The 12489-nt window shown below is 40.1% G+C and overlaps 1 protein-coding gene across 2 annotated transcripts in view; it reads left to right on the forward strand.

Moving 5' to 3' along the window:
• dcaf17 (ddb1 and cul4 associated factor 17) overlaps positions 1-12489 on the forward strand; it is a 71200-nt gene that overhangs the window by 42048 nt on the left and 16663 nt on the right. For both annotated transcript variants that reach the window (XM_073047291.1, XM_073047292.1), the window contains exon 9: positions 8580-8687. In XM_073047291.1, the coding sequence (XP_072903392.1) occupies positions 8580-8687 (108 nt within the window). The remainder of the gene's footprint in view (positions 1-8579; positions 8688-12489) is intronic.

Below are 12489 nucleotides of genomic sequence, written 5' to 3' on the forward strand. Positions count from 1 at the left end.
CATGACATATGCCAGTAATATTAAACTTGGTTCTGATTCAACTTTTAAGGCTTTGGAGTAAGTGAAATGCTTGACACACTCAGCAGATGAGGTTGCATTTGGGAAGAGAAACAGAGTTAACATTTCAGGCTGAAAACCATTTGTCAGTTATAATAGTGGTCCCCAACCACTGGGCTGCAAAGCATGTGCTACCGGGCCGCGAGGAATCAATATGAATCAGCTGCATCTTTCCTCATTCCCTGTCACGCCCACTGTTGAACTTGAACGCATGCAAGGTTATTACGCACGCAAAGTCATTAGTCGCCTAAACGCAGTGATACTCTCGCGCCAGGGATCACTGGTTGGCCTCGGGTAACCAGCCACTTCGCGCGGCTGGCGGGAAGTGCCGTTGCTACTGGCCTGGAGTGCGGACAGGTGGGCGCTGCCTCTAAACCTGTTTAGCACATCGAATGTTTGTGGGGAACCCAGTGCTAAAATATTCACAGACGACCTAATTCGGGCTCGGGGTTTTGTAAGTAGCAGAGCAGCTACCTCGCTGCGATCTACTGAAAGTCATCCCTCGATCCAAACTTTTGTCGGCCAATAGATCCTACCTACCTACAAGGGGGGGCGGACATGCACCCTGTTGCACTCCTCCTCGCTCTGTCGGTTGCTCTCCCTGGGCTGCAACGGCCACGACTCCGGCTCAGTGACCTCTGGCCCTTACTTTGTCCTCTCACTGGTGTGTTGCAATAATTTTATATGTTCATACGAGGAAAATATGTGCTGTGTGTTTAATATCCAAACATTATTTAAAATGTTATGATGCTATTGACTTATAAGTGAGTTATAATTGACTTATCACTATGTTCATGAGAGGAAAATATGCGCTGTGTGTTTAATATTAAATTTGTTAGATAAACCTTTTTAGAAACAAAATTGAGTTTATTAACCATTTATAAGTGACTTATAGTTGACTTATCACCTATATTCTGGTCATGATTAATACCCACACCACTCCCCCCTGTCGGCCAGTCCGCAAGAATATTGTCGATATTAAACTGGTCCGCGGTGTGAGAAAGGTTGGTAACCCCTGAGTTATGGTATTGAAAAATACTTAGTTTGAATCAGAAATAGCTGATTGATGGTCCAAAAGATATTGCATTCAGGAATTGGTAACCCATGCAGATGCAGCTTAATCCAGAAAAATGTAAATTTATACGCCTAGGAAGAATATGGAAATAAAATAAATCTTAACATGAAAGATTTTAAATATAGTGGAGCCTTGTAGCAGAAGTATTTATGCAAGTTGGTAAGACTATTAAAAGAAAGACCATAAGAGATAGCAGCAGTATTAGGCCGAGTCTGCTCCACCATTTCAACATGGCTGATCTATTTTCCCTCTCAATTCCATTCTCCTGCCATCTCTTCATAACCTTTCACTCCTGACTAATCAAGAACCTTTCAACCTCAACCTTAAGTATGCCCAATGACCTGGTCTCCTTAGCTGCCTGTGGCAATGAATTCCACAGATTCTCCACAGTCTGGTGAAAGAAATTCTTCCTTAACTCCGTTCTAAATGGATGTCCCTCTCTTCTGAGGCTGTGCCCTCTAGTCCTAGACTACCCAACTATTGGAAACATCCTCTTCACATCCACTCTATCTAGGCTTTTCAACATTTGATAGGTTTCAATGAGATCCCACCTCATTCTTCTAAATTCCAGCAAGTACAGACCCAGCCATCAAATGCTCCTCATACAATAACCCTTTCATTTGCAGAATCATTCTCGTGAAAGTCCACTACCTGCCCCTCCACCTCTCTTTTATATTGTCCACAAACTGGGCACAAAGCTGTCAGTTTGGTCATCCAAATCATTGACATTTAACACAAAAAGAAGCAGTCCCAACACGGACCCCCGTGGAACACCACCACTTATCAATAACCAACCAGAAAAGGCTCCCTTTATTCCCACTCTTTGCCTCATGACAATCAGCTAATCTATCCATACTACTATCTTTCCTGTAATTAATACTATGAACTCTTACCTTGGTTAAGCAGCCTCATGTGCGGCAGCTTATCAAAGGCCTGATAATCTAAGTCAGTGGTTCCCAACCTTTTCTATGCCTCACACCCCTAGGAAATGTTTGATTAATGTTTGCACCCCCTACAAAAGTAATATCACATTTGAAGATGAAGTAGTCTAATTTCTAATCTTTGAACCACAAATTGAACCACATACAATACTGTGGGTGAACAAATTGAACTTAAAAAAAAAGCTTTTAACTCAGTGCAAAAAATGCAAATATAAATTGAGCAATTAGATTCTAATTTAATCAGAAAACATTGTAAGCAGTAAAATCAATCCCAATTCTGAACATAAAATTCAATGACATCTTTGCTCCTGTTTCTCATTCATGATTTTGTGAAAACGTGGAACTTTCTTGCTGACTGCGATCCGCAGGTCTGCCTGTGGATTCAGGCGATTCCTAGATTTTGTCTTGATTGACAAAAGAGAACTGAATCCAGATTCACACAAGTATGTTGTTGAAAATGGAATGAGGACACGGAGTGCTTTTCCACCAAGTCTTGGTAACATATCCAGTGCTGCACACCAAAACTCTTCCAAAGTCTTGCTTTCAAATTGCATTTCAAGAGCTCGATTTGTCCACAAATCCATAAGATCTTCCTTCAGCTCTTCCTTATCTGACATTTTCTCCAAATTGTAGGAATATGGATTCATGATCCATTGTTCTGAAATCTTCAGGTCTCTAGCAGCAAAATATCCATCAAACAATTCTGACAGCATTTCCAAATGAGCCACAATTTTTTCACGCACGGTAGGAGTTATGGATCCAGCATCATCAACCATCTCTTCTAGTGAAGGAAAATTTCAGAGACTGCCTCTTTCCATCCTTTTGACGCCAAAGACGTAACTTTTCTTTGAAGGCATTCAACTTTTCACAAGCCTTCAATATGTTTATCCCTTTTCCTTGTAGAGAAACACTCAGGTCATTCATACAAGTGAAAATGTCAACTAAGTAAGCCAGCATTTGGGCGAATTCCTGTGATTCCATTGCCCCAACCAGATCACATTCACGCTCCTCCAGAAAAACTTTGATTTCTTCCCGCAGTTCAAAGAAGCGGGTTAAAGCTTATCCTCGTGACAACCAACGGACTTCTGTGTGGAAAAGCAAAACTGAATGCTCACTTCCCAGATCCTCACAAAATGATTTGAAGATGCGATGGTTCAAAGCATGCCCCCGATCCAGTTGATGAACTTCACACAAGTATCAAGGACCTTCTTCAAATTTGGAGGCAATGTTTTTGATGCCAAAGCATGTCGATGAAGAAAACAATGTGTAACTTGCAAGTGTGGAATCTCCTTTTTCATCAATGCAGAAAAGCCAGATTTATTTCCAAGTATAGCAGGTGCCCCGTCAGTGCACACAGAACCAATGACTTTGATATCTAAATCATGTTTGGCAAAGAAGTCTTTCACCAGCTGCATCACATCCTTTGCAGTTGTGTTTGTTTTCAGATCTTTACAAAACAGGAAATCTTCCTTCACAGCACCATCATTGACATACCTCACTAATGTGATGAGTTGACTACAACTGGAGACATCAGTTGACTCATCCAACTGAATAGAGATTTTAAGAGGACTAGCTCTGACATCTGAGATGACTTGGTCCACAATATCTTCACTCAAATCACTGATACAGTTGTGAATGACATTATTTGATAAGGGCACCTGTTCAAATTTTTCTCTTGCTTCTTTGCCCAGGATAATTGTTGCCATTTCCAGTGCACATGGCTTGATGAGATCTTCCGCAATTGTATGGGGCTTCTTGGATTTGGCCACTTTATACGCCACTTGGTATGAAGCTAGAAGTAGTGGTTTTTCAACAGAAACAAAACTTAATTTTGGAAGAGTTCCTTGTGAATCAAAACAAGCTCTTTTGATTTTCAATGACCCAACATCATGTCTTTCAACATCAGCTCTGCCATGCTTGTTCTTGAAGTGCTCTTGAAGCTTGGATGGCTTCAGATTTGAGTCGGAAAACACGACACTACGAAGAATGCACTGGGGTTTTTGCAAGCCATTATTTCCTGTTGTGCAAGTGAAACCAAAGCACACATAGTCATCATTCCATTTCCTTCTTTTTGACACGATGAAGGGTTATTGAAGGGTTGAGGGTAAAGAGAAAAATATAAGCTAATATGAGAAAAACTATCTGACTAAGTCAGGGATGACCGCTTTACTCAACCAGACACGCCTATAGCAAAGTATCGCGAGAAATACGCTTTCGAATATTATGTTACGATATTATCTGCGGTTACGCCAAGATAAATCGTCAGGTGGAAATGCTACGGGGACGCGATGCAACTTATTAGGCTACTCTCTACTGAATTTACACACCTATTTCCGATGATTACCGGAGATATGAACTCCCATCACACGATTCAAAGTCCTCGGTTCTAACCATGATACCTCCTCAACTAACACAATTCAAAATTATCAATGATTCAAGAAAAAAACCTTTTAAGAGAAAAAAAACCTTTGAAATTCAAAAACTTTTTTAATGAATTGAGACAAATACGAATGAATGACTTCAGCTGCTTTTTATCAAAATGCAGCTTTTTAAAATTTTATAATTGAATAATTTACCTACTGTCTGGGAGTTTGGTTTTAACATCAAGCCATTACTCGATGGTTGATTTGGGATGTAAAAAGATTTTGGCATTATGAGATGATTTTTAACTCTGAGATGTAACCTTCTAGCTAACATTGATGAGACTCCTTAACTCTGAGGTGTAACTTCCCAGTTAACACTGATGAGACTCCTCAACGCTGACTCGGGCAGCGGGAGACTGGAGATTACTTGGGACAAACATTACTACCACTCCTCAAGGCACACTGGCAGCTGGCTGAGTGATGACTCGTGACTTGTCACTCAAGGAGACAAGCCACTCTTTGTCACACCCCCTGAAATTCCATCTCACACCCCCTGGGGGTGCGGGCACCCCAGGTTGGGAACCCCTGATCTAAGTACACAACATCCACTGATTCTCCTTTGTCTATCCTGCTTGTTATTTCCTCAACGAATTCCAACAGATTTGCCAGGTAAGATTTTCCATTAAGGAAACTATGTTGACTTTAGCCTATTTTATCATACGCCTCCAAGTACCCTGAAACCACATCCTTATCAATCGACTCCAACATCTTCCCAACCACTGAAGTCAGGCTAACTGGCCTATAATTTCCTTCCTTCTGCCTCCTTCCCTTCTTGAAGAGTGGAGTAGCATTTGTAATTTTCCAGTCATCGGGAGCCATACCAGAATTAAATAATTCTTGAAAGATCATTACTATTACCTCTACAATTTCTTCAGCCACCTCTTTCAAAACCTTGGGGTGTAGTCCATCTGGTCCAGGTGACATCTACCTTCAGACCTTTCAGTTTCCTAAGCACCTGCTCTCTGGTCACAAACAAGAGAAAATCTGCAGATGCTGGAGGATCTCAGCAGGCCAGGCAGCACCTATGGGGGGGGGGGGGGGGGAAGTACAGTCGTAGTGTACTCTTTTTTTCATAGGTGCTGCCTGGCCTGCTGAGATCCTCCAGCATTTTGTGTGTGTTACCTTCTCTCTAGTATTTGCAATTGTGTTCACTCTGCCTCCTGACATGTTGCTGGTGTCTTCCACAATGAAGATGGATGCAAAATACTTACTTAGTTCGTCCGTCAGTTCCTTGACCCCCATTACTACCTCTCCAGAGACATTTTCCAGTGGTTTGATATCTATTTTTGCCTCCCTTTTCACATTCTATCACATTCTACAGGGGTTATATTGAAGGCATCCTGAGCAGCTGCATCACTGCCTGGTTCGGAAATTGCACCATCTCGGATCGCAAGACCCTGCAGCGGATAGTGAGGTCAGCTGAGAAGATCATCGGGGTCTCTCTTCCCGCCATCACAGACATTTACACTACACACTGCATCCGCAATGGAAACAGCATTATGAAGGACCCCACACACCCCTCATACAAACTCTTCTCCTTCCTGCCATCTGGGAAAAGGCTCCGAAGTATTCGGGCTCTCACGACCAGACTATGTAAACAGTTTCTTCCCCCAAGCTATCAGACTCCTCAGGACCCAGAGCCTGGACTGACACCTTACCCTATTTGTCCCGTTATTATTTATTGTAATGCCTGCACTGTTTTTGTGCACTTTACGCAGTCCTGTGTAGGTCTGTAGTCTAGTGTAGTTTTTTCTGTGTTGTTTTTTCACATAGTTCAGTCTAGTTTTTGTACTGTGTCATGTAACGCCATGGTCCTGAAAAACGTCTCATTTTTACTATGTACTGTACTAACAGTTATGGTCGAAATGACAATAAAAGTGACGACTTGACTTTTACTTGTTGTATATCTGAAAAATACTTTTTGTATCTTTTTTAATATTATTGGCTTGTTTACCATATTTCATCTTTGCTCTCCTTAAAGCTTTTTTAGTTGTCTTCTCATGGTTTTTAAAAGCTTTCCGATCCTCAAACTTCTCGCTAATTTTTGGTCCATTACATGCCCTCTCTTGTGCTTTTTATGTTGTTTTTGACTTGTCAGCCACAGCTGTGTCATCCTGCCTTTAGAATACAATTCCTTTGGGATGTCCCTATCCTATGCCTTCTGAATTTCTCCCAGAAACACGAGCCATTGCTGTTCTGCAGTCATCCCTGCTGGTGTCCCTTTTCATTCAACTTTGGCCAACTTCTCACTCATGCCTCTATAATTCCTTTTATTCCACTGTAATACTGATATATCTGACTTTAGCTTCTCCCTCTTAAATTGCAGGGTGAAGTCTATCATTTTATGATCATTGGCTCCTAAGTGTTCCTTTACCTTATGCTCTGTAATCAAATCCAGTTCATTTAACAACACCCAATACAGAACAGCCTTTTCCCTAGGACTCAACCACAAGCTGCTCTGAAACACACCTCATAGGCATTCTACAAATTCTCTCTCTCGAGATCTAGCACCAACCTGATTTTCCCTGTCTACCTGCATATTGAAATCTCCCATGACTATTGTAACCTTGCCCTTTTGATATGCCTTTCTATCTCCCATTATAATTTGTAGCATATATCCTGGCTACTGTTATTGGAGTATAAAAGTTGAAATTGTTTGCTGTGTAACCAAAACTATGTAGTCAGCTTTGAACTTGCTATTTGCTAGAGAATGAATTCTTAAGAATGTAGAAGACAATGGTGTGTTAATAAGAGGAAGCTAAGAGATGTGGATTATGTAGTCTGAGTTTGCTATTTGCTATGCATGTACCCAATTTAGTAGGAGAATGAAATCTTAAGAATGTAGAAGACAATGGTGTGTTAATGAGAGGTAGCTAAGAGATGTAGATTAGAACATGATTAAGTCAACGGGTAGAAACAATAGTGGCGGATGTACTTGTGATACGCAACTATAGACCAATTGGATATGCTAATGCAACTCAACCAGGAGATTGCTATAAAAAATGCTATGTCCAAGGATCGGTGGGCAATCAGCGACTAGCTCAATGACTGTCTCAGCCTTGATTTGCAAATTAAGGTTTAACCCTTCTTGAAGAATCTTCTGCGTCTCCTGGTCGTTTGTGGGGCACGTAAAACCATGACACTGTTTGGAGGCCTGTATATAGCTCCCGTGACGGCCTTTTTACCCTGATGAAGGGTCTCAGCCGGAAATGTCGACTACTCTTTTCCATAAATGCTACCTACCCTGCTGAGTTCCTCCAACATTTTGTGTGTGTTACTTGGATTTCCAGCATCTGCAGATTTTCTCTTGTTTGTGATTGACCTTTTTATCCTTGCAGTTTCTTTACGTGCAACCATTCTGCAACTTCTGATCCTACGTCACCTCTTTCTAGGGATTTGATTTCAATTTTTACCAAGGGTCGCCTCATCCCCTAGCCTACGTGCCTGTCCTTTCGATACAATGTATATCCTTGGAATTGTTATATTTTTAGTTTGAAAATATAGAGTAATTTGTACAAGAATCAAAGGGCAGAGTTGGAGAATGTATCAAAGACAAAGTGTAACCATAATGAAGAAATATCCAAAGCATAAGGCTTTCCATCAGATACCGATAAGAGTAACATAATGAGATCATAAGAATTAAGATAAACTGAGGTAAATTGGGAATGTTTCTGAGTATATGCACAATGTTAATGGGTAATAACTAATTTAATAATTAAAGGGAAAAGAGTTGTTAGAACAATTAACATAATTATTTAGGTTGATTGTTTCTGTCCTGTATCTTCCTGTGATCCTTCCTGTGATAACTAAAATCATCATAAACAAATTATTTATTTGTAAGTGTGGTAGCTGCCTTAATACATTTTTTCCCTCAGATATCTGTATCCTGGATATTTGTACTGTGGGAAGCATTAGACCTGTAGAGCAATATAGTTAAATTGTTGATAAGAAAACTAATATCAATGTTGTGTTAGTTATAAAAAGATGACAGGTAGAATTCAATTATAATGTTAAATTGTACTATAGAAATTCACATAATGTAGTTTAAAAGAGATGTAAGTACATTATTCTTCATTTCCTCAGATCTTTGGAAACAATGTAACAGACGCTACTGTTTCTCAGGGTGTACTCATTGTGACACACAGTGTGGGCCTGGTCAAGCTCTACAGTTTTCAATGGATTGCTGAAAAGGTAAAGTGAAAATGCAATGTGTATTGCTCAGTGCTCTGTCTGTTGGGTTAGCATCCTGTCATTGATAAGGTATGCAAAATATCTTAATACAATTTTGGTTAATATTAAATTGTTAGAAAAGTTTTTTTTTAAAAAGAATAATCTTTGCTCTGAGTGCAGTGGTGATATATTAATCAAGAGCTATTGATTCAAGATGACTGGAAAATTTGAAAAGTAAGTATTCCTCCCATAGGTTATGTTCTCTTTTATTCATTGACGGATTACCAGCTTGACTAAATAGCCAGTTGCACTGAAATTGAGTAGTCATTTTGACAGTCAGTTATTTTAGTTCCACTGTTGTGATCCTGCAGCAGCACGAGTCAGTGAGGTACAAGACGCAGATGAACTATTTCCATGACCTTCATGTAGCATAATGGTTCTTACTGAAGCTCAACGTTTTTACTTCATAGTTATTGATCTTAAACTCCTTCATGGGAGTTACTGACCTGCACCCCAAGGTTTGGAAAGAGGTAGGTATGGAGACAGTAAGTGTATTGGTTGTCAACTCCCAAAATTCCTCCAACTGTAGAATGGTTCTGACAGACTGAAAGATAGCAAATGTAATTGAAAAGTAGAGAGAGAAAATTGGGGAACTAGAGGTGCATAAGCCTGACACCTGCAACAGGAAGGAAGTGGTCAATAATAGAATCAGGTAGAATCATTGTGAATTTATGAAAGGAAATAACTTTTGATATTCTTATATTGAATTTGTAGCTGGCAGAATGAATAAGGGAATATTGTAGATGTACTTTCTGAGGGCCTTAGATAAAATGCAATCTGATGCAAGATGCTATTAAACAAAATCAAAAGACGGCAACATTCACAAAATGCTGGAGGAACTCAGCATCTATGAAAATCAACTAGCAGTCAATATATTAGGCTAAGACCCATCATCAGGATTAGGGCTTGGGGAAATTGGTTAACAGAAGACAATAAAGAATAAGAATAACCAAGGAATTTTGCCTGTTGGGAAGCTGATTGAGCGCCCAAGTTGGGTGGTCTTTCATTGATTCAGATAGGGTTATTATTCTATAGATTTATTGAGTGTGCCCACAAGAAAATGAATCTCAGGGTTGTATATGATGACGTATATGTAGTTTGTTAATAAATTAAGTTTGAACTTTGCAATTAGCGGTGCACCACAGGGACCCACGTGTTCACTATCTGAATGAGTGATTTGAACGAATGGACCAAGGGAGATGTCTAGGTTTGCTATCCAGTATGTTGGGTGACAATGTGGAATGTGAGAAAGATGCACAGAGACTTAAAGCAGTTATTGCCAGCCTAAGTGAATGAGCGCTGAAGACGGTTGTTTTACAAATGTGAAAAAAATGAGGTCGTCCTCTATGGTACAAAAAAGGAACCTTTATTTATTAATCAATGAAAAATTGAAAGCTGTTGATATTCAGAAGGACCTGATGTCCTTGTACATTAATCATAGAAAGTTAATGTGCAAACAGTTAGGAAGGCAAATAGTATGTTTGTCTTTATTGCAGAGAATTTCAGTATTGGAGAAAAAGATTTCATTATAAGTTAATGTGCAATCATTTAGGTCAATATAATAGTATTTTGCAGAGGGTTTCAGTAAAGTGAGGCTACATGTGAATGATAGGTGCAAGTATAGTCTCCTTAATTAAGAAAATACTTGAGACAGAGGGTGTGCAAGTCTTCAACAGGTTATTGCCTGATATTGGGGTTTGCCGTATGGGTTGGTTGTGAAGTTAAAAGTCCATCTTATCATAGTAGGGAACCATTCAGTAGCCTTATAACATTGCAGTAGAAGCTGTCTTTGAGCCTGGTGGTGCATGCTATCAGGCTTTTATATCTTCTGTCTAAAGGGAGGCAGAGAAAAGAGAATGTCTTGGGTGGGTGGGATTATTGATTATGTTGGTTGCTTTACCAACAGTTGTGGTGGCACATTGAATATATAAAAGGCAGAGATCAATATAATTTTGATAATTAAGAACTCAATGGATAAGGGATTAGTGCAGGCAAGGGGCACTGAGATTAAAAGATCAATCATGATGTTATTGAACGTGGAGAAGGTTGAGTTGGGCCTTCTGTCTCAACTCAGCTGGTCGACAGCAGATGCCATTTCATTGGCTCTTTACTCAAACTTGGAACACCTGGACAGTGAAGATACATGCATCAGGATGCTCTTCAGTGACTATACTTCAGCATTCAATACTATCATCCCCTCAAAATGAAGCAATTATCTCCAATCCCTATGGCTCAATATTCCTTGTGCAACTGGATTCTCGGTTTCCTCATTTGCAGACCCCTAAACATTTTGGATTGGCAACAACATCTCCTCCACAATCACCATCAGTACAGTTGTACCTCAAGGCTGTGTGCTTTGTCCTCTGCTCTACTCGCCTTATACCCATGACTGTGAGGCTAAGTACAGCTTTAATGCCATATTTAAGTTTGTTGATGACACCGCTGTTGTTGGCTGAGTCAAAGCTGGTGACGAATCACCATTTAGGAGGGAGAGTGAAATTGTAGCTGAGTGGTGCCACAGAAACAGCCTCTTTCTTACTGTCAGCAAAACCAAGGAGCTGATTAATGGCTTGAGGAGGAGGAGGAAACCAGACATCCATGACAACATGCACAAAATGCTGGAGGAACTCAGCAGGCCAGATGTCATCTACAGAAAAGAGTAAACAGTCAACATTTTGGGCCGAGACCCTTCATCAGGTCCATGACCCAGTCCTTATCCAGGCATCAGAGGTGGAGAGGGTCAGCAACTTTAAATTCCTCGGCATTATTTCAGAGGATCTGTTCTGGATCCAGCACATAAATGCCGATATGAAGAAAACACAGCAGCGCCTCTACTTCCTTAGAAGTCTGTGGAGATTAGGCGTGTCATCTAAAACTTTGATAAACATCTATAGATGTGTGGTGGAGAGTATATTGATTGGTTGTATCATGGCCTGGTATGAAAACACCAATGCCTTTAAATGGGCAAGCCTGCAAATAGTAGTCGATACAGCTCAGTCCATCACAGGTAACACCTTCACTGCCATTGAGAACATCTATAAGAGTGCTGTCGCAGGAAATCAGCAATCATCAAGGGCCCCACCATCCAGGCCATGCTCTCCTTTCACTGCCTCCATCAAGAAAAAGGCACATGAGCCTCAGGACCTACACCACTAGGTTCAGCAACAGTTATCCCTCAACCATCAGGCTCGAGCCAGAGGGGGCTGAACTGTTCTGTTCCCACAACCTATGACTTCCAAGGACTCTTCATGTCATATTCTCAATATTTATTGCTTATTTATTTATTTTTATTTTTGTATTTGTACAGCTTGGTGTCTTTTGCACATTAGTTGTTTATCTGCTCCTCTTTCATATGTTCTCATGTGAACAAATCTCATCAAATTGATAGAAAAAAACACTGGGTAATGAAATGAGTAATTTAATTGCCAAGCTATCACAATTATTATTAGGAAATTAGAAGTAGTATCTGATGTGTAAAATTATGAAAATGAGACAAAAGAAATTGGATTTTAATGAAGAGGATACTCAATTATGTAGCAGATCTTCCTTTAATTTAAATCTCATAGAAAGAATAATCCATGTAAATACAATAGCCTTCAATCTAAAATGTGCCCCCAAATCTTAGGTTTGAACTCTGAGGCTTGAGCCCTCAACTTGCTGATTCAACTGGTAAGTGTGGCAGTAATTTGGACAAGATGATGGGTGATTACTTTTATCTCCAGATTTCAATTTCATGTACTTTAATGGTGCAACTCTAATAGTG

Source organism: Hemitrygon akajei, chromosome 5 (assembly GCF_048418815.1).
Source record: "Hemitrygon akajei chromosome 5, sHemAka1.3, whole genome shotgun sequence".
Taxonomy (NCBI): domain Eukaryota; kingdom Metazoa; phylum Chordata; class Chondrichthyes; order Myliobatiformes; family Dasyatidae; genus Hemitrygon; species Hemitrygon akajei.